This window comes from Medicago truncatula, chromosome 5 (genome assembly GCF_003473485.1).
Source record: "Medicago truncatula cultivar Jemalong A17 chromosome 5, MtrunA17r5.0-ANR, whole genome shotgun sequence".
NCBI lineage: Eukaryota > Viridiplantae > Streptophyta > Magnoliopsida > Fabales > Fabaceae > Medicago > Medicago truncatula.
This window is the reverse complement of record NC_053046.1, coordinates 36,273,576-36,298,361: the sequence shown is the minus strand read 5'-3', so window position 1 is coordinate 36,298,361 and position 24,786 is coordinate 36,273,576. Positions and strand designations below refer to the sequence as shown.

At 32.1% G+C, this 24,786-nt stretch overlaps 3 protein-coding genes across 3 annotated transcripts; 1 reads left to right on the top strand and 2 right to left on the bottom strand.

The window, feature by feature from the left end:
- Positions 1 to 1,418: 1,418 nt before the first annotated feature.
- LOC11415803 (coronatine-insensitive protein 1) lies at positions 1,419 to 6,297 on the top strand. Its single transcript, XM_003616521.4, has 4 exons — positions 1,419 to 1,771; positions 1,953 to 2,326; positions 4,401 to 4,872; positions 5,218 to 6,297. Exons 1-4 carry the CDS (start codon positions 1,670 to 1,672, stop codon positions 6,049 to 6,051), a joined length of 1,782 nt encoding a protein of 593 aa, XP_003616569.2. The 5' UTR covers positions 1,419 to 1,669; the 3' UTR covers positions 6,052 to 6,297.
- Positions 6,298 to 8,424: 2,127 nt separating this feature from the next.
- On the bottom strand, positions 8,425 to 10,920 carry LOC11416901 (transcription factor DIVARICATA). Its single transcript, XM_003616520.4, has 2 exons — positions 9,878 to 10,920; positions 8,425 to 9,147 (listed from the first exon to the last, which is right to left on the bottom strand). Exons 1-2 carry the CDS (start codon positions 10,273 to 10,275, stop codon positions 8,730 to 8,732), a joined length of 816 nt encoding a protein of 271 aa, XP_003616568.1. The 5' UTR covers positions 10,276 to 10,920; the 3' UTR covers positions 8,425 to 8,729.
- Positions 10,921 to 13,517: 2,597 nt separating this feature from the next.
- LOC11408252 (rRNA-processing protein fcf2) lies at positions 13,518 to 17,578 on the bottom strand. The gene is made up of 6 exons (XM_003616519.4): positions 17,416 to 17,578; positions 15,985 to 16,221; positions 15,637 to 15,697; positions 14,832 to 14,909; positions 14,627 to 14,742; positions 13,518 to 13,993 (listed from the first exon to the last, which is right to left on the bottom strand). Exons 2-6 carry the CDS (start codon positions 16,218 to 16,220, stop codon positions 13,882 to 13,884), a joined length of 603 nt encoding a protein of 200 aa, XP_003616567.2. The 5' UTR covers position 16,221; positions 17,416 to 17,578; the 3' UTR covers positions 13,518 to 13,881.
- Between the last annotated feature and the right edge of the window lie 7,208 nt (positions 17,579 to 24,786).

Below are 24,786 nucleotides of genomic sequence, written 5' to 3'. Positions count from 1 at the left end.
CTATAAGCTACACTGAAAAATTCATAAATAAAATTAGAAAGATGAATGGATAAAAAAAAAAAGTGAAATAAGTTTGTTTGATCGATTGAATATGTTATTTTTCTAAAAGATTGATTGGATGTGTTAATTATAATGTATAACCATGACATTTATAGTGTAACTATTGCTTTATAGCCAAACGATGTGGTCTACAATATTTATTTAAGTATATTAATCGGATAGTGGCGCCCTATGTTCGACTTCAATGTAAGTATATTTACCAAATTCAACTAACATGATAATTATTTTTAAGCAGTCTCAAATGTAAGCAACTTTTTTCATTTTTTAGATTCATTTAATAAAAGTCCAGATACATCATTTATTAAATGAATCTAAAAAGAGAAAAATTACTTACATTTGAGATCGGAAGAAGTACTTAATAAAAATAGTACAAATTATGATGTAATGTACCCTGTAACTAACTAGTTTAGATTCAATGCAACAAGACATCAACCCTTTCCTACGATTTCATTCTTGTATTGCATTAGTTGGATATTATTTTTTTTAATAAATAAAGGAGAATAACGATAAACAAACTCACATACATAAATATAGAAATAGAAGTTCAGACGTATACCATTTCATCCGAGTTAACTATTTTAACATTTTCTATTAGTTAATAGAAATATAGAATCGATCCCGTGAACTTAACTCAATTGATACAGATATTGCGTATTATATGCAGGGGTCGAGGTTCGAACTCTAAATACTTCACTTCTACATAATTAAATTGTGTGAGTTTTAGCCATTAGACTACTTGATAAAAAAAGAAAAATATAGTATCCAGTCGAATACTAATTGTTAACTCTGTCAAAATGAGTTTGGTTGTTTTGTCCTTCTATGTTCCTTCCTTGACTGCAGGTTTTCTACTTCTAGCTTTTTTTTGAGAAATGATATTTGAACATCTATTTAGTGACAACTTTTGCAACAACTTTCTCTCTCATACTCACATTATTTTTTACTTTATCTCTCTATTGCTATAGTTTCCGTGTCAATACCACTTTTTTCTTTGTAAATTATGATTGTCAAATAAGTTGTCACCAAATTGGTTGTTCAAATAACACTCCTCCTTTTTTTTACCCTTTTCTCTCATGTCATTCTCTCCCACCTATCATCATCCCGCACCCTCCCCTTACCTTAGCAGCATAATAAGATAAAGAGAAATGATATTTGTACAACCATTTTTTGATAACATTTAAACAATTTTTTCTCTCATACTCATATTATATTCTTACTCTTTCTCTTCATTTTTCTCTCTCCATTATTTTTGATCAATTAAAAAAAAGAAAAATAAAGTTGTCATAAAAATTATTAGCAAATGATTGTTCAAATATCATTCCTCTGTCACATAAATTACACTAACCAAAAATATCAACACTAAGATATAGTAGTATACTAAAATTCTGACACCTATTTCTAGCTTCTCTCATCTCAGACTTTAGCTTCCTATCTCCCAAAACTCCACTCCACCTGTCACCATCCGATACCTCCACCCTCTCTCTCATCCTTTCCTTCTTCCTCTAAATTCCTCCCACAATTAGCCCCGTCGCCGGTACCTTCTTCCTTCATGCCACGTGTCATCCAATCCTTCCCTATATAAAAATCCCGAGATCTTCGCTAACCGTTTTTTATGGAAGATAACGGAAGAATGAATGTAAGATTATCCGACGTGGTTCTTGACTGTGTGATGCCGTACATCCATGACCCGAAAGACCGAGACGCGGTCTCTCAGGTATTATTACAATTTTTCATAGAACTCATTAATAAAAGAAAACTTATATTCCATGAGAACAAGTAACTGGTTTAAGATTCTTGAATCGGATGCTGAGTTTAAAAAAAAAACAACTAACTAGTCTAACTTAACTGACTTAACTAATTATTGTAACTAACTAATTCATCTAATATATGGACAGGTATGTCGGCGATGGTATGAGATCGATTCACAAACACGAAAGCACGTGACAATTGCTTTATGTTACACAACAACACCAGACAGACTTCGGAGACGGTTTCCTCATCTGGAATCTTTGAAACTGAAAGGGAAACCCAGGGCGGCGATGTTTAACTTAATACCAGAGAATTGGGGAGGTTTTGTGAATCCTTGGGTCAGAGAGATTGAGAATTATTTTGATTGTTTAAAGTCTTTGCACTTTCGGAGAATGATTGTTACAGATGATGATCTTTCCATTCTTGCGCGTTCTAGACATCAAAGTCTTTATTCTCTTAAGCTTGAGAAGTGTTCTGGTTTTTCTACTCATGGACTTTACCATATTTCTCATTCTTGCAAGTAAGTACTCATTTTTTCTTCTTTCTGGATAATAATAATAATAATAGAATATAGGGTTTAACCGTTTAAGTAGTAAATTTTTATATAGTATTGCCGAAAATTGTGGTCAATTGTAAGGGTTAAAGGAACTGAATTAAATTCTATTTTTCTAATACTTTTGAGAAATCAATTTTTTCTTTATATTTTATGAGTTTTCAGTGCTTCATTTGTATTGATTTGAAAATCCTCTGTTTCATATGAAAATTAAAATCCTCTGTTCTGTTATTGTTATGTTTCATACTTGAGTTTCAGATTGTTTTGAAAGGATTTTCTTTTGTTCTTTTCCCATCTCCTTGATATTATGGAGAATCACGATCAAATGCGAGTGACAGATATTAAATGAGGAGTTCTGGTAGCTCAACTGGTTTGAGTCAAGGAAAAAGAAGTTGGAGGTCTGGGTTTAAACCCGTACGAAGGAGAAAAATTTAATCTAAAATTAATCACTAATATTTGTCATTTCAAAAAAAAACTTTGATATTGTGGTTTAGATCGCATTGAACCTTGATGTCATGATTGTTGCTAACATGCTAGCCAGAGAATGAAACTGTGTTAAAACTTTTGAGCCATCGTTGTGTTGTTTATGTCTTTCTACTCATATCTAAACTATACCCAAAATACTGATGTTAAATGAGGAGTTCTGGTAATTGTATATGGGTTGGATAGATATGCCTTTTCGAATTTCATTTTGATCCAAAACGTTAAAATGAGTAGTTACATGGGGATATTCATATTCAATCTATACAGAAAAAGAAATTGGTGTATGAGTTCTATTATCTTTACATTGGTGGGTAGACATGCCTTTTCAAGTTTCAGTTTGATCAAAATATCTTAATGTCAATTGTCAACATTATACTGAATTGGCTCATTTAATGCTGCTGGATTTCCCCACTCCTGCCAATGAACAGAACATTTTAGTGATTGATCATTGATGAGTAAGACTGAAAATGATGGAATTACTATAACTCTTAAATTAAAATTATGCTGACCAATTCCTTAGGAACATAATCATGGAAGTCGTTATAATCTTTTGTTTTATGTGAAAATTCAAACTTGACCTTTTCACTTGATCTGGATGATATAATCAATTATATGCTATAGTTTTCATTAAATAAATACCTTACACTTTTATCCTTTTGTCTTTTTCTCTACTCTCTAGATTTTGAAGGCTTTCTTTTATAGTAGTTTGAGTTGGTCATGGATATTTCTTCCACATTGTTTTTTATTGGATTTTTATTACAGACGATTCAAATTTTTGGTATATGTCAAATTAGTGGGAACTGAGAAGTCGCCAACTAGCTTAGCCAATATACTTCACTTCTAATACTTACACATCTAATTGTATTATTGTATTTGTGACTGCTTTGTTCTGACTTTGCCACCATACACTTCTCAACCTCATTTTCCAAGCTGCCTTATTTTAAGTATATGCTCCTTTCACTCATTAATCACAGGCTTTAGGTTATTATACCTTTTCAGATTAATTAGTTTTTTTTAATTTATTTATCTTGGAGCTTCTACCCTAATCACCAGTTAGATTGGACTCTTTGCAAAGATAGCAACTAATTTAAAACCTCGTTTAGTGCCCTTTCTTTTATGGATTTGCTCTCAGTCCTTCAAATTAAATTTTTTATTTTGGCGGGGGAGGGCAGACATGAAATTTTTCAACTTTATTGGGTTATGTTGGGATGAACAGCCTAATTAAGCGCTTATCATATAAGTGCTTATATTTAAACTATTTCTATAACAAAAGATAAAATAAAGTCAAATTGTTTCCGTACCAACAAGCTGTTTTCATGAGCTATCTTGTAAAGCTTATGGAAATAAGTTGAAAACGGCATATGTACATGTCATAAGATATTTCCATAAGCTCTTCCAAACAGTCTCATTAGTGTTTATTTAGTAGATAAACTCAAATAGGCTGATTCAAGCATGGCCCCGTCTAAGTCATTTCTTCTTAGAACTTGGTATTAGGAAACTATGCTTGCTCTTACCAATCATTTGTTACTGAATTGTGACTGAATTTTCTTTCCGGCAGGAATTTAAGAGTCTTGTTCATGGAGGAAAGCTCGGTTCTTGAGAATGATGGAAAATGGCTGCATGAGCTCGCTTCGAATAATACAGTTCTGGAGACACTGAATTTTTACTTGACTGATATTGCCAATATCAGAATTGAGGACCTTGAACTTTTAGCTAAAAACTGCCCAAACCTGGTCTCTGTGAAAATTACGGATTGTGAAATGTTGAATCTGGTGAACTTCTTTCGATATGCATCTTCTCTAGAAGAATTTTGTGGAGGTTCCTACAATGAAGATCCAGAGAAGTATGCTGCTATATCGTTACCGTCAAAGTTAAGTCGACTGGGTTTGACATATATTGGAAAGAATGAAATGCCAATTGCATTCCCTTATGCAAGCCAACTAAAAAAATTGGATCTTCTCTATGCAATGCTGGATACGGAGGATCATTGTACATTAATCGAGAAATGCCCCAACTTAGAAATCCTTGAGGTAAGATTCTAGAACTTAATCTAGTTAAATTTGCTCACCCTTCAATTCTTTGCTATGATTCTTTTAAACGGCATAGTTTGGTGGTCTTTAAATTCTAGTCCTCTAGCCTTCAAAATTTATCCACCATGTATATGTATATTTCACAGTAGTGGATAATTGTTTCCGGTGCAGCCACAATAGTATAGTCACAGAAACCTCGAAAAACTTTATGTTGTGGTTGCTGACCGCAATTTAAAACTATGATCTCAAAATTACAAATATGCATACATACATATGTTGATTTGAATGACCAAGACTACATTTGTAATGTTAATTATGAATGAATAACCTTTTATTCATGTACAGTCAAGGAATGTAATTGGAGATAGAGGATTAGAAGTACTTGCTCGCTGTTGTAAGAAGTTGAAAAGGCTAAGGATTGAAAGAGGTGATGATGATCAAGGAATGGAAGATGTGGATGGTGTTGTTTCCCAAAGAGGACTAATTGCCTTATCACTTGGCTGTCCAGAGCTTGAATACATGGCTGTCTATGTATCCGACATCACCAACGAATCTCTTGAGCACATCAGTACTCACTTGAAAAACCTTTGTGATTTTCGACTCGTCTTGCTCGACCGTGAGGAGAAGATAACCGATTTGCCACTTGACAATGGAGTGAGGGCTCTACTGACAGGCTGCAAAAAGCTTAGAAGATTTGCTCTATACCTGAGACCTGGTGGTTTAACCGATGTAGGCCTAGGTTACATAGGAAAATACAGTCCAAACGTGAGATGGATACTTCTCGGTTATGTCGGCGAAACTGATGCAGGGCTCTTGGAATTCTCCAAAGGTTGTCCGAGTCTTCAGAAACTCGAAATGAGAGGGTGTTCATTTTTCAGTGAGCATGCACTAGCTGTTGCTGCAACTAGGTTAACATCTTTGAGGTATCTTTGGGTTCAAGGGTATGGAGCATCAGCTTCTGGGCACGATCTTTTGGCAATGGCACGACCCTATTGGAATATTGAGGTTATTCCTTCCAGACGCATGGTTGTTAATAATCAACAGGATCGGCGGCCTGTTGTTATTGAGCATCCAGCTCATATTCTTGCTTATTACTCCCTTGCTGGACCAAGAGCAGATTGTCCTGATACTGTTAGACCTTTGCATCCTGCTGCAGCAGCAGATGGTGTTGACACGTAAGGTCGTATTTGTATACACCAAAATTTACCCCTTTTTTAAAGTCTTTTTTTTTTGTCACTTGATCTTGCTTGTATGTGGTTGAAGTGTTTTGTTAGAGGGTTTCAATTTTCACTTCATTCCTAAACATTAGTATTGTAATAGGCATATATTCTATTTTGTAATTCAGATATGCTTCTACCAACTCGTACATCTAATTTTTTTTCTTCATTTAAGATGCTCAATTTTATGAATAAGAAGTAAGGATAATTTTCATTTGTTATTATTGTCCTCTACTTTTATTTTGTAATCTTGCTAGGTTTTTTCATGTCCTTTTGTGTGTGAGAATTGAGATTTTGCTTATCCAGGGTACTGATATGGATTTTCCCTCACAAATGTGTGAGATTTGTTTGTTTGGACCGTTCTAATTAAACATGTTGAAGAAAAGAAGTATCCACAAAAACTAAAACAAAAATGATTTTAGAAATTTTTAAGGTGGTCGTGGAATTCAAATTTTTGATTTTGTTTTTTTCTTCTTTTCTTTCTAGTGGAATCAACTCCACATGTTATGTTTGGGTTCATCAGACACAGTTATACTAAGAAAAATATCTTTTGATGTTTGGCAGCACCTTAAAATCAGTGATGTTACTTTTGTAAGCACCCACACAATCAATGCCACCCATCACAACTGCATGAAAAAGGATGATCTGTATATTGCATATTGGAAAGTAGATATACATGGGGTGCAGTTTTAAAATGATTAAGATTTGTATACTTTTTTTTTTTGGTAAAAAGAAAAAAGATTTGTGTAGTTTTCTTTTAAAAAAAGCTTCAAAATGTCCTTTGTACCATCTCTATCTCAAGACCCAGAATAATAATTTTTACATTAAACTTGTTCAAAAAAAAAAATCACATTAAATATGTTAATATGTACATTATCTTTTGATAACTATCCTTAAATGAATAAGAAAGATAAATGAAGAGACGAGATAAGATAACTGTACTGTATGGGTTAAGATCCTCTCTATTTTTTCTCTCCATTACGGTAATTTTCTACATTTTTTTTATTATTTTAATAAAATAAATTTAAAAAAAAAAAAAAAAACAAATTTGTTGAAGTGGGGTTTATCCAAATCAACATCAAAATAGCCACATATATCTATCTTATCTTACCATAGTTGGATGTGGTAAAAAAAAAAAGTTAAATGAAAAAGGGCAACCGTGCAAACATTTTATTACTTAAATGGCCAATTTGATATTAAAAAAGTGTAAAGATTAATCTGGTACAAACATCAAACAAGTTTCTAAAGTTGAGGGTTTTTAAAGTTGCCCTCTTAGGAAAATGGAAGTGGAAAATTAGATCATAAAGGAGTGGTCTTTGGTATAGAATGTTGGTAAATAAGCATGAGATGAGCTATGTAGACTAGATACACATTATAGTCTATTTCATATGAAAGAATAGTTAGGAAGTGCTGAATTTACACTCTTTATTTCTAGTAATAGAGTTCATACCAACAAAAATGTAGACATTGCATATGTTATAGGATTCTCTAGTAAAACAAAGAATCAAAATAAAATAAAGCATGATGCTTTGCAAGACTACTATAGAGTAAAAAGAAAAAACACTAGCTGATGCAATAGTACTGCCACCAAATAAAAGTTGATTGGAGAATGCAACAAAAAAATAAATCAAAAGAAAAGAAAGAAAAAAGAGAGAGTTGGATTGGTTGAGAATGAGATATTGATAAAAGAGTAAAATGTGATCTTGTGTGAACCATATTGGCATATGCTTACGTGAATCTGCCAATATTTCTGACCCAATGAAGCATGTGATTCTTACTAAGTGGAATGCAAACTCAGATTCTACTAACAAAGTGATTCTCATAAAACAAATATGGTCAACTTGGCCATATTGCACTTACAAAGAAAACAAATGATTAATAACATTTTGAATCACATAAAAAAGCTTATAACTGTAACATATGCTGCTCTAAATTTCAGTGGAAGTGCTTTTATGAGTCAGCCACATGAGCAAATGACCTGGCTGCTAAAGATATATATTTTTTTGTTATATGGTTGGTTACATGTATTATTAGTATTTCTTTTTTCAATTTTGGAATATCTAATAAGCCAATTTTAAATTGAGGTTTTTTATTTTTCATACATTAGACCTAACCAAGGAGTTGATATTAATAAACCAGCAATTTTGAGCTTGCCTTGAATATTATGAGGCATTTCAATTCTAAATCTTGTTTTTGGCCACGCTCTCTTTAGATGAAGATCTGACGGTTCGTCTTTTGACTTCACCGAATCAATTTTAAAATATATACGGTGATATGGTCTTTATTTAGAAACGTGACTCTCGACTATTGAAATTGTGATAGCAGAGAATCCAAATTTAGATAAGAACTTATTATTAGAAGCAAATTACATGTTCAATGTGATAATACTAGAATTTAATTATTAGTGATGTTTGTCATATTGCTCTTGAGACACAGCATGTCTGAATGGGACATCATATGATACAAATTAGTACTCCAAAAGATAGACATGATCACTATCATACTTAAAAGATAAAGAGAAGAAAAAAAAAATACAACAAAAGAAGTCCACTCCAAATTCTGTTAAAGGATCGAGACATTATTGCAGTTTGCTTTAAGGTTCATGATGTTCATGAACCAAGTAGCTTCATGTCATCAACATTACAGTGCATGAATACCAAAAACAGCTCCTTTGTTGAAGTCTCTAGAAGCCGTTGCGAAACCGGAAACTTTCAGCTTAGCATAAGCCTCATGGAAAGAGCAATCATAAAGATCCTGCCCTTGTGGTGATCCATCATTGTAGTGGCTAGTACTCCAACCCATTTTCTGCTGCATAGGAGACACATTGACTAATAAAGACTTGTTTTCTGATGGAGAAGAAGTTTCTGTGAGAGTGACAGTTGTGATATCATGAATGCTTGGTCTTCTTTTATCTTTCCCTCCAGAAGAAACCTTTTGCCTTATGTAGTACTTTTGTGCATGACTTGCTACTTGTGTTGGAGTCTTTGTCACGACGAAATTGCGCGAGATGTTTCTCCAGTCGCCTTTGCCATACTTTAGAAGTCCCATCAGAAAACGTCTGTACGCCGTAATTCCAAACATGCACAAAGAGTAAATTCAATAACAAGTAACTTTTAAAAGGGGTAAAGGCAAACTCTTAAACCAACTCAATTTAACATGTCAATTGATTTGTGCCTTTGCATGAAGTTCAAAATTTAATATACTTATCCAAACTAATGATCAAGTTATTCCGTTTAAAAAGAGTCCGAAATATAATTTTTTTTTCCGTCTTTAAAAATGTAGCACAGATACAATTGAGGCTGCATCATCTGCATGTGATTGTGATTTTTCGCAATCTCAAAGATCACAACGTGACTGCGACTAAAATCAAAATATTTCACTAGATTAACAAATCAGCTGTTATAAAAGTCGATTAGAATTTTATGAGAAATTAAAAACCTAAAATCTAGGAAAATGAAATGAAAAATTGAGTTGCTATTTCAGTATATCCATGAATTTGATTCATTAGCAAAATTTCAATATCAATACTACTAGAAAAATTGAAACAGCGGCAGAAATCTTGAGACGGAAAAAAAGAGAAATTTGTCTCTAGTTCCATCGTTAAGTGTTACAGACGCTAATTTAGTGACCAATTTTATTTTTTCCGTCTCTAACTTCTGTCTTACTTCAACCTTTTTTAGTAGTATATATTTTCTTCCTCCATAATCTAAGAAAAAACTTCCATAGAGAAAGGAGTAAAAGAACAAAAACAAAAAGACAATTGAAGATTCTAGGTTGATGAAACTCACCTATGTTCCTCTTCAGTCCAAGGAACACCTTTCTTCCTCTCATGATCAGAACCTCTAACAGTGACATGCCTTCTTCTGTTTCCATCATAGTTTTGTTTTTCAACAACTTCAAAGGTGAAAGAAGAAGCAAGATAGCCAGGAATCGGAACATTTCCGGCCTCAATTTCACTCACATCTTCTACCAATTCCCTATACTGCTTAATCACATCAAACACAGTCTTACCAGGAATCATCTCAGCAACCTTAAGCCATCTATCTGGCGTATCCTTATCATATATAGCAAGAGCACTTTCAAATTTCTTGTTATCTTCTCTACTCCATTCTGTTTGGTAACTCTCTTCAACAAGCCAATTTGTATCCAACATAAAATAAGGAGAATAAAGGGTTTCCAAATCCATACCTTAAATCACAAATACTACTACAAAAGGTTTGGTTTTAAACACACATAAAAAACCACAAAAAAGAGGAAATTATACAACTTTGATCAACATGTCACATAGAAAACAGAAACAAGAATCTTTTACTTGTGTGATTATTAAGATAAAGTTGAGAATCTATCAAAGTCATACCTTTTAGTATCATACAGAATCTTTATGAAAATCATTATGCGCTAAAAATTTTAGTGTGAGTGTGAAAATAATGAATTTTGAGACTATTGATTTTGATGGATGAATCCAAGAATATTATACACCACCCTCTTAAAGAAAGGTTGAATATTTGAAGTGAGACTAAAAAGTTGAGCACCAAAAAAGATAGAAGATATGAAAATATTATAGGAACATTCAAGAGCAAGAGGGTGAAAGAGGGTGTAGAAAGCTAAGAAGATCCAATAGAGAAAAAAAGATAGATTCTTTTCAATCAAACAAAGGAAAAAAGATGGATATAACTATTTCACTTTGTCGTTTCTTCATGAGGAAGCAACAATAAAAGCAAATGGCATTACACACATAGTCACATACATACATAAATGTATACAAAATTGTGTATTGAGAGAGTAGAAGTGAGTTCAAAAGGAAGAAGAAGAAATTTTAGTTTTTTTTTTTTTGTTAAGAGTTAAGATAATAATAAGGTTGATATTAGAATGTGACACTAGGTGGTAGTAGGTACTAGGTTGTAGCTATAAGCCTATGACTAACGACAAAGTGTTGTCCTTAATTAATTGTAGTATTCAAATGAGTTTAAATTAGGATATGGTTCAAAAATTAGTAAAATATACACAAACTTTTTTGGGGTAAAGTATGAGTTTATTATTCATATATTGATCTAAGAAATGAAGGTAATGTCGTGCAAGTATCAAATTAACCTTAATCTGGTGGGTTGTGTTATTTAGTTTTGGAAAATTAAATATGAAGAAAGAATATGAAGAAAATAAAACTAGTCTTATAGAAATATAAAAAAAATTGAGTAATAATGTTTGTATAATCATTTTTTAATAACTTATGAGACAATCTTATTATTTTTCTCTGATAAAGAGAGAGAGAAAGAACACAATGTGACTATGAATGAAAATTGTCTAAAAACTATCACAAAATGATTGTATAATACCAAATCTAAAAAAATACATAAGAAAATGTTCATCTATAAAAGTAATCATATTCAAGACATTTTAGACAAATATAAATATCTCTTTCAGTTAAGATTTGAACATTATTTCGTCACCAAATTTAGCCATTTTCATAGACTCAATCCAATTGATTCCATTTTTATTTCATTAACTGTATACTTTGAGCACTAGCTAGCATTTGTCTTCATAATATTATTGATACACTACCTTTTTTATCAATAAAATAAAAAGACTCTTAGACACGTTATCTCTATTTATTTTCCCAAATTAGATAAAAACACGACTTTAATATGTTTTCTGGTCCTGTACTGGTACTTATATTTTCCCTTGTGTTTGAACCTTTTTTTTATTTGGTTTCAAACCAAATTTTTTTTGTGTTTCACAATTGTCATTTTTTTAGTCTTGTTAATATACTTTTGCTTTTGTTTTAGTCCTATGAACTTATATTCATCATTACTGGAAACATCTATACACAAGAAAATTAATCGTACTATTTTTTTTGGAAGATGAAAAATCAATATTGGATATATCTACACACAAATTTATTTTAGCAATGTACACATCAATTTTACTACAAATTTCTTATAGGAACTTGGTGTAGGTTATGATCATATAGAGAAAAAGGCTAAACATAATTGTGTTAACGTCAATGGGGTGAGGAGGGAAGGGGTTGAAGAGGTCATATAAAATCTTTGATCATTTTTGCCTTTGATTCCGTGTGAAAAAATGGGAGAGGCCAGACATGTAACACTGATTTTCAAAAGTATTGAAGGGATAGAGAATGATTTCTAAACATGTATTTATGCAAAGTTAGAAAAGTAGTTTGAGGTTGAGACGACGATAATATCAAAATTCTTGGTTCGAATGGAATGAACTTTGGATTCTAAATAGCTCTAGAATGATATCAAGGTTGACTTCATGAAATTCATCACTGAACACTAATTGGAGCATCCATACCCCATAAGGGAGCTAATAGTTTGTTTATTTTACTTTTTCATAAAAAGATGAATCCAGAGATTGAATGGATTTTGACTGATATTCCCAATTGTGTGCATGTACAAATTGCAATCAAATTTTTAATAAAACATATTGAGGGTGATTTGGAATGATGATTTAAAGGGTTTTGGAAATATAATGTTATAGTCTAATATGGCATGGTGTAATGATCTGTAAAAAAAAAAAAAAAAGCTTAAATATTAATTCGTCTCTTAATTTGGGCGCATTTTGATTTTTGTCCTTGCAAAAAAAAAATATTAAAAACATCCCTGCAAATTTATTTTTGTTTTAAAAATATCTCTGGCCCCACTATTCAGTTGAAGTGGCATGCCACATAATTATTATTATTTTTTTCAAAATTCTGAAAATTCTTTTTTTAAATTAAAAAAATCGGAAAATAAATATAAAAATCATAAAAAAAAAACTGAAAATTAAAATTTCGATTTTTAATTAATTTTTTTCTTTCAAAATTCTGAAAATTCTTTTTTAAAAAATCTGAAAATAAATTTAAAAATCATAAAAAAAACTGAAAATTAAATTTTCAAAAATTCATTTTTTTTTTTTAATTTTGAAAATTATATTTTCAAAAGTTATAAATTTTGTTTTTATTTTTCAAACATTAATTCCAGATTTTAAAAAAACTAATTTCCAATTTTTTCTTCATATTTCAAATTATTTTGCAGGGATCTTAATTTTTTTTTTTTTACAAAGATGAAAATCAAAACGCGTCCAAATTACAGGGACAGAATGCATATTTAAGCCAAAAAAAAAAAACTGCTGTGATGAGCAATCAATGTTTCTCTTAAGGCAATAAGGATGCAGTAATGAAGGAGCATGGCCTTGGGTGATTAAGCACTAAAATGATGCTGTTTGGAAATAAAGGATATGGGAAAGGTTCCCAGTAGAAGAGAACATGAAGTTAAAATTACCATTCTCACTGCAGACACACATGTTGTAGTGGAATTATGAAGAACCAATAGTTGCTACTGAAAGGTTATATTCTGCTCAAGGAGAAGGTTTGATGATTGATGAGAATCGACAAATGGATATCTCAAGAATTGCATAAACAGGCCAACACAATTCACCTAACTCTAGATCTTATCATTATGATCAAGACAGCTTGTTTGCTCAGCTACTGTTTTTCTCATACATTTTTAAAAAAGTCGTTTAACAACGATAAGAACTAATAACTAGTAATTCTTAACAAAAAAGATAGTAACGTTGAAAGAAAACACGAAAATGAATTTCCATAATACAAAAAATAAGACTCAAAACATTGACCACACTTTAAATAAACCTCCAAAATATAACAACATTCTTTAGCTATTTTACATGAACTCGGTAATTGTAACCTGTTTCATGGCATTATTCTCTTGGCATGTGAACAAGATTGAATGTAATGAAGTCAAATTTCCATGGATTAGCTCCAAGAGGTGTGTGAAACTCAGTACTTCCTCCTTTCTTTTGCACGCTTACGAGTACTCTTACCTTGGATCTTCCACTTTTCATTCCCAGCTGGTCGCCTGTGCTCTTCAATTTCTCGAACCTTCCGCTTCCTATTAAAGATGTTAATAGGGGGTAAAGTAAGTGCCTAAAAAGCATAAGAGCAACCAGGAACAAGTTTCTAATAACAATAAAGAGATTCTTGTTTAATTCATATAAGTAAGTTGAACCTTAAACCTTCTAATATGCACAATGCACATAAAGTTGAACCTTAAACCTTTCTGTTTACCAATATTAATTTCCTGTTGATGCATAATATTTGTTCTTGGAAACTACTTTAGCCAACATTGAAGTTGTTGAGTAACCAATGAAACATGAACTATCAAAGTGGTTACAAAAATTTTAATTGCATATCAGTTGCAAGTGCAACTACAGTAATCTAGCTACCGCAGTAACCAATGAAACCCTATCAAAGTGGTTACATAATTTTTAATTGTGTATCAGTTGCGATTGCACCTACAGTACTCTAGCTACCGCCAAAACATTATGAGCATATTTTCATACCATTCACTTGTTAAGCAGAAGGACTGCAGCAAAAATAAAACGATAATACCAAACTCTAATGGGAATTTCCAATATTAATTCACTCAAATGAAGGCTAGCTAGAACAAGCGCATACAAAATGGATGCATTGCATGCTCTTTCAAACTTAACCAGGCAAATATGTTTTCCAATGCCTATCTTACCTGTAAGCTGAAAAGTTTTGATCGGAAAGCAACTCGTCTGCAATTGATTCTTTCCTCTCACGGTTTGTTAATCTGCCTGAGTAATAGTCCAGTGGAGAACCTACCATTGTTCCCACCTGATCATATTCAAATCACAACAAAAAGGTTAAAAAGATGTTGAACAGAAATCAAATTTTGATGGGACGCTCAACAACTCTGAACTTGCCTGAAAGTACTTTGGAAGAGCCTTTGATTTTGAACCACTCTTCTTGTAGTGCCGCTTTGGATCAATAGCATCCCTCAACTGTATCAACCAATATATACATATCAACATGTAAGGATCATATTACCCGCAAATGAAGCCATGAGAGAAATGGTGTACACAACAAAGCTAGTTAGCAAATTGACATAAATTGTTGGATACATTGGAATCCATGTTAGCAAATACAGTAAAAATATGTCTAATTATTTTAAAATGTTATAGAAATGAACCAATGAACTATGGTAACATTTATAATTACTTCAATGTACACATCCATCAGCATTGTAGTTTATTTCACAATGTCAAGAAAGTCTGACATCAATACTCTAACCAACATATAAATTCAATTTATAGATCAGGGCAAAAACTCGGGTGAAGTAGCCAAATCCACGGATCATTGAAAACTTAATATCTCCAGCAAGAAGCATGAGACCAATGCTGTGAGAAGGATAGTTGTAAGGCAACACTAACCTATCTAGCTTGTGAAGTGGACTAGAATTGATGTGAGAGATTAATAAGAAAACCTCAAAAATAACTACTCTCCTAAATCTAACTGAAATGATAAACACCGCATCTTTGCAGAAAAGCAGTACTCTAGACTTGTTTTTCATTCTTTCTTATCATCTAGAATGCTAACGCACATGTATAATGTGATGCTTATCAGTTTAATCTAAGCAAATATCACATCGGCATATTGAAAATGAATATATTTCAGATTCACATTGAAGGGGAGGGAGGATAATAAATGATAAAGTTCAAGCTCAAGCACCTGTAGTAACTTCAGATCTTTCTTCAACTCGGGGGTGATGGTTGGAGCAGGCATGTCAAACCTGGTAAAGATTTAAATATAATTAGATAACTCCCGTTAATGATTTCTAACTTAAAAAAACAGAGAGAGAAATCAAAGGAAATATATTTGATTAAAAACAATCAAAAAAATTCAACGTCATAATGCTCCATCATATACTAAACGAAATATATTTGATTAAAAACAAAACCTATTACTAAATGACCCGGTTAAGTAGCGTAAAAATGATATAGACAATCAATCAAAAAAATTCAACCTTGATTGCATTAAGAAACAGTAACATGCTTAAGATCATAATCTATTGCATACCATTGTTTCCCAGCAGTATCCTTAACTTGCTGTTTCAGTAACTTGTTTAATTTTCTCGGATCATTTGGAGGAACAAATAGCCCATTAACCAATTCTGAATTGGGTTTCCAAATAGTGCTACTTGGTGTCTTTGTTTGAGATGTGGTATGAGATGGATCACCTGTTGCCTTTGACAGAGATGGAATAGGCAACTGTGGTTGCCATGAGAGGCCGACCACTGGCTTTTTCTTTAACATTCTGAAACAAAATGAAATGCACAGTGAAATTCCAAAACCAAATACATTAAGCCTAAAAAATCAAAGCTCAAGCTGAATGATAATTCATGAAACTACATAAAATAAGATCATTCACAAAATGCAATGAAAAAAAAAACCCAAATATTAAATGATATGAATCAAATAAACTTAAGGCCTGAGTGATTCTTTAGATAGAAGAATCGACCAATCAGATTCAAAAAAGTGAGGGCATGAATGACCAGAAGAGGAAAACCTTAAAATATAGATATGATGTATTCTAGTTTATTTTTAATGAATGTATCTTAAGAACAAATTTTCTCTGTTTAAAATTCTTAGCGATATAGACAGCTAGATTTGGAGCCCGTTTGGATTGGTTTATTTTTGAGTTTATGATAAATAGTTTATGCAAATAAATAAGCTTTTATGTTAATTCATAAGTTCTCACTGATGAAAATTTTAATTTCATGAGCTGTTTTTCTCATAAACTACCTTGTTTCAGGGATATATAAAAGTTTATTTATTTGCATAAGCTCAAAAATAAGCCTAACTTGTTTCAGGGATACCTGCAGTTTTAAATGGTATGTCAAATGAATTTCCAACCATGGTTTATTCAAATTCCGCTACAATACAGCTCTATAGCAGCTATTTGACGACAGTAAATACTAATGTATGGAAAAACAATAGTAATTAGTTCAAGTTCTCTAAGATACAACACTATAGCAGCTATTTGACGCCACATTGTACAAAATAGTAAAACAATAGCGATTTATTCATACGAAGGGGGGAGGAAAATCATTAAGAGGAAGGAAAACCTGAACTTTCTCACTGTTTATGGCGACAAACTCTGTTTAAGTTTCCCGGCCAGATTGCAATTTCAATTTGTAGCTTTGATGGAGCTTTTGTGTTTTATTGCTACAACTACAAGGTTTGATTTTTGTTTGTTTGGAACTTAGTTCATTTTTTATTTAATGTAAAAGAACATCTGAAGAACAATTATTCACTGTTTACAATTCTTGTAGAAGATTAAATTAAGATTTCGACCTAATGCTTAAAGTTTCATTTCACATTCTGAAGAGTTCAAATCAAATAATAAACTTTCAAAATCAATTGATTCAACGAAAAGAAATGCAATTAAAACCTGAACTAGCTGATACATTAGATAATATTACGAAAAGAAACGAAGAAAGATGAAAACCTGAACTTTTACACTTTCGGCGGCTTTTCGACGACAACGACCAACTCCGTCAGCTTTTTCCGGCAAGCCTTTTGATTTCCGGCAAGATGAGTTCGATTCCAAATTGTTGTGTTACTGAGTTTTATTCGTATGGTTTTAATTGCAATTTTTTAGGGATTTAGGGTTTTAATTGATAAATCATGTTTATTTTTGTCTTTATTGAATTGGATTTGGGATAATGGGCCCGCTTGTTATACCTTTCTTCTAACTTCAAAAATTGCTCTTTTAATACCCTTAAAATATCAAAATACCCCCCAGCAGGCAGTTAACTATCGTCCCGTCGACAACCGTTAAACCTTTCTTTCTCATTTTGGGGATATTTGTGTTTCTCACTTGGATATAAATTGTTGATTATTGTTCCGTCCCCAACGAGAAAGAAAGATTCAATGGTAGTAAAGTGCATTTGAAACGGTAGTTAACTATCGTTTGCAAGTATTTTGGTATTTTTGAGGTGTTAAAAGGATCAACTTGAAATGATGAATGATTTTTTATAGCCACATTACAAAGCATCAACTATAACGACAATCAATGACATGTGTAAAAATGACCAACTTGAATGAAACAAACCAGCCACCGACCGAACCATGTTGACCACGCCATTGTTCCCAATCTTGATACAGTTAAGATTATATAATCTAAAACAAGCAGTTAATTAATTCATATTATATAATTTGAAGTTTTCTCGTACCGTGTAAAAACTTGTGCTTTGGTAAGGGGTGTGTTTCTGATTATATAATCTGAATGTATTCAAAACACACAAAACAGAAAAATCTCCCATTAAATTAAATTCTACAAAAACAACATGAATTAAACATAACAATTTCAACAAGATAATTCAAGAACAAAAAACACTAACGTAAAATATAATTGAACACGAAAAAGATCATGGATCGGTCAAACTAGATTTTTCATTTGGTATACCCATGTAAGCCCTGATTTCCGTGTAGGTATTGCGTCGAATCAAACTTTACCTAATAACATGAAATATAGGCTTAATTGGACTTTTGGTCCCCTAAGTAATTGTTTGTTTTCATTTTGGTCCCATAACTCGTAAAATCAACGTTTTGGTCCTTCAAGTTAACCTCCATTAGTCAAATTGATCACTAACCGTTAACTTTAACCTCAAATGTCTATAGTGGATCAACCTTAAGAGTTGTCCACCATAAACCTTAATAATTTTTTTAATTTTAGCCATTCGATCATTTTCAAACAAAATAGACCCTTGGCAAGACCATTGAATCTTAAAATGGACCACAAACACATGATTTTTTTTCCTTTTCTTCATCTTCTTCCATCTATTTCTTCATCACCTTCATCCATCTTTTTTTCTTTTTTGGTCAAGATCGTCATCCATCTTTTATCTTTATACTCTTTTAAACCCAAAAAAATAATAAAAAGGTCATCACCTTCATCTAGGCAAAATTCATCACCACCATCATTTTCATCATTCAAAATCCAACATTTAATCTCATGTAAATCTGTTTTTCTTTAACAGTATGCTAAACACATTAAAAAATTACCCTTCAATCCATTTCAAATTGAAAATCGGTAATGTAAACAAGTAAATTAACTAACAAAAGTTTAATCACACACTCAGATAAAACTCAAAACCAACATAAAAAATAAAGAAAATTTAATTTACAGATTCTGATTAAATACACATATATTAGGAATATTCATATTCAGATCTCATCATTCAAATCAAACACACCAAAAAATATTGTTCTTTTTTAAAAAATATTTATCTTTTAAAAAATTTAAATAAAACATTGTTCTTTTAAAAAAAATATTTTTATTTTATTACGGCCCTCTTTTCACTTACAGAGTCGAGCCTCTAGATTCGTAGGAACGGCCCTGATTTTAAAGTTGAAGATGACAACACACCAAAAAAATTAAAAATTAAAATTGGAGATGAATTTTTTTTTTTCTGTCAAGGAGATTGGTGATTAAAAATCCACCTTTTAAAAATAAATAAATGGGGAATCCAAAATTTAAACTTCATTTACTCACTCCGTCCCAAATTGTATGACGTTTTGGGCATTTCACACATATTAATCAATATTGTATGGGAAAAAGATATTATGAGTTGTTTTACAAAATTATCCTTAATAAATGATATGAGAAAGATAAATGAAAGATTTGAAAAAAGAAAGAGTAATAAATAGTTAAAGATATAATAGGAAAAGTAACATTAATGTTTCATTGGTATTCTAAAATGACATACAATTTGAGACAAATATTTTTTTAAAGTGACATACAATTTAGGACGGAGGGAATATTAGATATTGCAATTAAACTATTCTCACGAGGATAATTGAAGATCACGTTTATAGATCTTATACATAAGAAATTCATCAATCGGAGTATATGTATATATAGGAAATGACAACCATTAATATCTCGTGATTTGTGAAAATTGAATGAAATGGCAATTTTTTGAAAAATACAGCATATCAATACTGGTGTGAATTGAGTCGGGTCAACAAAAAAGAACAAAGAGTATTAATGGCTGGTGGATTTGCTTGACTCGATTTACGCAAAAAACTGTCTTTACTCTTTAGTATTCTTTTGTTAAAAAGAACGGTTTTAAAACCGTCATTTTTGAGATGACATGTAAAATTTGCCTATAAATTAAGAACCATAAAGTAAGTTCTATAGTTCATTATAATTAACAAAAGAGAAATGGCACCTTCAGCTTGTTTATCCGTTTTGCTCGTTATTTCAATGATCTTTATTTCCCATGCCATTTCACTACCAACACCAAGCCCCAAGTTGTACAAAAGTGTATGTAAAGAACCTCGTCAGAAAGAATTCGAACAACGTTGTCTCAAACTTATAGAAGCTTACCCTAAAATTACCTTGATCAAAGATTATCTAACCTTTTGCAGGTCCTTTTTAAAGACTGTGGCAATAAAGAAGGCAATAAAATCCCAACATCGAGTCAAAGAAATTGTGAAAAAATATCCTTCTTCTCAACCTATCAAAGAATGCGGTGATGATTACAATACGGTGGTTAGCGAGGTACAAGGTGCATTGCGCGAGGATCCGGAAATGATAAGCTTGGCTGTCAAATATGCTAGCGATGCACTTGACATGTGTGAACGTAGCTTGGCTAACGAAAAGATTGTTAATACTTCTTCCATTGCTGCATTGAATCATGAGATGATGTTGTATACAGATATTGTAGTCATAGCCGGAGGCCATCTATAAATTCACATTTATTGAATAAAACCCCAACTTGCATTTTTTATTTTTATTTTTAACTTTTGGTGTGCGTAGTAGTGGTGTTAGTGGAGGTGGTGCTTTTGTGCATGTTTGTATTCCTGTCCAATTTTCTCTTTCATGTCTTGTGTGAGGGTGGTTGTGTTTTTAAATTAAGGGAAATAAGATTTTGATCCTTGGTGCAAAGAGTAGTCACAGTTGTTTTGTTTTTTAATGTATTGAGATTTCAAAATAATTGTTTATTGTGCAATTCGTTAGTTAAAATAATTTATCAATTTTGATATTAACTCTTTTCATAAATATGTTGTTACAATAGTAAATAAGTATTTATAAAAACCAATATATTAATAAGTAATTTTTTTGAGAGATTGAAATGACAATATTAATAAAGTATTTTAACGTAAGGGTCTATTTTAACTAACATATGACACGTTTGAATTATGCTTATTTTAGACTTATGCAAATAAATAATCTTTTATTTTAATTTTATAAGTTCTCACCAACAAAAATTGTTTCTTTGTATTTTTTTTCATAAATACATATATAAACTCATAAATAATACATAATAGCTTATTTATTTGTATAAGTTGTTTTGCATAAGTTCAAAATAAGTTTAATCTAAAAGGGACCATAATGCGCAATCATACACTATTTTAAAATTTCGATACAGTGAAGAATTATTATGGTTAATCGTTACACATATAGAGATCAAAATAAAATAAAAATTGAGAAAAGTTAGAGATCAAAATGAGTATTACAAATTTTGCATATAAAAAAAAATGTAAATTAAAGCAATTTTTATTTAACAGAGAGGATGGAAGAAATTATAGATTTTTTTTTTTACAAAAATTATAGAATCTTTTGTATATGGTAAATTGACTTAGAAGAGACTTCGCTAAGTTATCTTCCTCTCTCATCATCTTCAAATAATTGAACCAAACAAAATAAATCTAAGATAATTATCTCCTCCGCTCTATCATTTCCATCCAAAATTAAGGCACCCTTAATGTTTTTGATTCCACGATCTGGGCTCAAGCGCTACTTGAAACCGGTGTGTTGGTGGTTCTGTGATTGATTATGTGATGTTTCAGGTCTGTTGAGATCAGCAGGTCTTAAGTCTTCAGTTCAGCCTGCATTCTGGTACCGTCTTCCTTTTCGTCTCAGTCCCTGTGACTGTGGAATGTTATACTCGAAAGAGCTACTGTGCCTGCTGCTTTCTTCATGGGGTTTCTGGTACGTGGATCTTGAAACCGTGTTGGCGGTCGATCCATTCGCCATTTTATAACCCTTTTTATCCATACATTCACACACTCTTCATCTTTTTTTGTAACTTGGTTTCGCGCTCGTACACGGGTTCGCTAGGTTAGGCCCGTGAGGAATGTTTGTTTGTTAGGATTGATTAGGGATGCTCCATGGATTAACACGATGTATTCTCATTTAAACCTGGGTCAGGTCTAATGTCCCCCAATCTCTGTATAATCTTATTTTTATTTAATATATTCTCCTTTCGTCTAAAACAAAAACGACTATCATCTCAATCAAAATGTTTGTACGTTGATTATATATGGTAGAGTGGATTTAATGTCTTTTTCTTTAAACAAACTAAAATGAGATATGATATTAACAACATGGTTTATCCTGCACAAGGCGTGCAAAAGACAGACTACCCAAGAGTATATACAAGAACAAGGTACCTAACAAGGCAGCACCTCCCAAAAAATAAAACAAAACAGAGAAAGACTAATACAACTGGACACCCATACAAAGGAGAGGATGATTCCACCAGTCATGATAACTGTAGCTAAATAGTCCCTGTTTTGATTTCAACCATAAGTAAGAGTTTAGTTTGGCCTTTGCCATTAGAGTTGAAAGATCAGAAGTCGTATTTTGGAAGACACGATCATTCCTTTCCTTCCAGAGAACCCAAACATAGGCAAACCAAATAATCCTGAAAAACAAATGAGTTGATCTAGGCATTCCCGCCATCTTTGTAAACTGAATAAAATGTTGACGAAGATCACCTGAAGGTACAAAATTAATGCCCAACCAAGACCAAACATGAAACCAAAGAGAGCTAAAATGTTCCAAGTTACAAACAGGTGGGATGCTGTTTCCAAATGCCCACAACCTGAAACACAAGCTGCACCATCAATATGAAGAACCTGCTGCCTCACCAAGTTGTCCTTAGTGGGAAGTCTGTCGCGAAGAAGACGCCAAACCATCAGAGACACCTTTGAGGGAATTTGTTTATGCCAAATGTCATCAACTAACATCTGATCCACCAACTCGCCTGAATTAGTGAGAAAACGGTAAGCTCCCCGCACCGAATACCCATGAGAAGGATCAAGCAACCAACGCTAGTCATCACTGATATTTTCCTGCAAAACAATGTTACGTAATAACATAGAACACTCCCTCACACTCTCCTCCTCCCACGCCCGTAAACGACGACGCCACAACCTCTCCCACCCACCATCCGCCCCCATCACCCTCAACATCTCGTCCACCGAGCACTCCTTAACCACTGACAACTCAAAAAGGCGAGGAAATTTCACTTTTAACGGAATTTCCCCCGTCCAAATATCATGCCAAAATAAAGTATTTTTCCCATCACCAACCATCCTCCGAGTGTTACTTTCAAACCAACTTCCCACACCCTCACCAATCCCTTCTCTAACCCTACACAAAGACCGCCACCAAGGTGAACTATGCCCATCACCCTCTCTCAACCGCGCCCCCTCCTCACCATAACGAGCTTTCAAAACTCGATACCACAAACCATCCCTATCAATCAACATCTTCCAACACCACTTATCCAACAAAGATAAATTAAACGCACCGACCCTCCTTACCCCAAACCCTCCATCCTCCTTTGAAGTACAAATTGATTCCCATTTAATCCACGAGATTTTTCTATTATCCTCATAACCCCAAAATAAAATTTTAAAAATAGATTCAGTGGATTTAATGTCTTATTTACACAATATTTTTTTTACAGAGTCTTATTTACACAGTTAAATTGTTTGTTAGACCTTAATCGAATAACTCGAATTTCATGAACAAATAAAAACTTCATAAAAGTACTTATGTTAAGTTATTTTAAAAAAAATGTTTGGTTAAGTTTTTTTCTTTAAGGAAGTTTGGTTAAGTTATTACTATCAATTTGGAAATGTTAGCGACATGTTTTAGAAATTATAGAAACTAGTGTAGTATGTGAATGATCAGTTTTCACGAAGACAAATATGAAAAATAACTTTATCTTTATAAAAATGTGAAAATAATATTTGCATGAAAAAATTACGAATAAGTACAACTATTTATAATAGGGTAATGTTAACGTGTGCCCTTAAGACATAAGTTAAGAATATAAAAATAGAATTAAATCATAATTTTTGTCTTGAAAAGATAAGATTTTAAATTTCTAGAATATTGAATGCACAATTTTCAACAAAAATGTTTATATCTTTAGTTTCTTAGGGCACAAATTAATTTTTCACACTTAAAATTTATATTCTTTTGCATAACAAAGATTTTATTGAAAAAGACAACGGTTAACATTACACCCCCACAACCAAAAAAATTAAACAACAAACAAGATGTCTACCTAATCATACAATCCATCAAGTTCACAAACCACTCACTAAAAAGAACGGTACACATGAATGTTTACTCAAAGAGAAATGATATTTGAACAATCATTTTTTGACAACTGATGTGACAACTTTTTCTCTCATACTCACATTATATTTTTATTTTCTCTCTATTGCTTTGATTTTTGTACCAATATCTAAATTTGTTTGTATATGATGGTTGTCTAAGAAGTTGTCCCAATAAAGGGTTGTTCAAATATCACTCCTCTTACCCAAATGTCATTGTCAAGAAATACTCTTAATTGAATCAACATCGGACAACAACCTTCTTTTTGAGAAAAAATAAAATCATTGTGAATCTTCTAAATTAACCGTATAGTTGCGTGCCAAATAAAAAATAATCCCTTGGAGGTCCTTTTATGGCGGAGGAAAAAGCATTTTTTTCAATTTTTTATTATTATTGTTTTTAGTTTTTCTTCAAAACAAATATTTTTGAAAATATATATTTTTAGTGTTTTTA

What these genes read in the sequence shown, in the direction of transcription:
- LOC11415803 (XM_003616521.4), top strand. Translation starts at nt 1,670, where the DNA reads ATGGAAGATAACGGAAGAATGAATGTAAGATTATCCGACGTGGTTCTT. An exon ending in CATATTTCTCATTCTTGCAA is followed by an intron (nt 2,327 to 4,400) that starts GTAAGTACTCAT and finishes TCTTTCCGGCAG; the next exon opens with GAATTTAAGAGTCTTGTTCA. An exon ending in CCAACTTAGAAATCCTTGAG is followed by an intron (nt 4,873 to 5,217) that starts GTAAGATTCTAG and finishes ATTCATGTACAG; the next exon opens with TCAAGGAATGTAATTGGAGA.
- LOC11416901 (XM_003616520.4), bottom strand. Translation starts at nt 10,275, where the DNA reads ATGGATTTGGAAACCCTTTATTCTCCTTATTTTATGTTGGATACAAAT. An exon ending in TGGACTGAAGAGGAACATAG is followed by an intron (nt 9,148 to 9,877) that starts GTGAGTTTCATC and finishes TACGGCGTACAG; the next exon opens with ACGTTTTCTGATGGGACTTC.
- LOC11408252 (XM_003616519.4), bottom strand. Translation starts at nt 16,220, where the DNA reads ATGTTAAAGAAAAAGCCAGTGGTCGGCCTCTCATGGCAACCACAGTTG. An exon ending in GATACTGCTGGGAAACAATG is followed by an intron (nt 15,698 to 15,984) that starts GTATGCAATAGA and finishes AATCTTTACCAG; the next exon opens with GTTTGACATGCCTGCTCCAA. An exon ending in AAGATCTGAAGTTACTACAG is followed by an intron (nt 14,910 to 15,636) that starts GTGCTTGAGCTT and finishes TGGTTGATACAG; the next exon opens with TTGAGGGATGCTATTGATCC.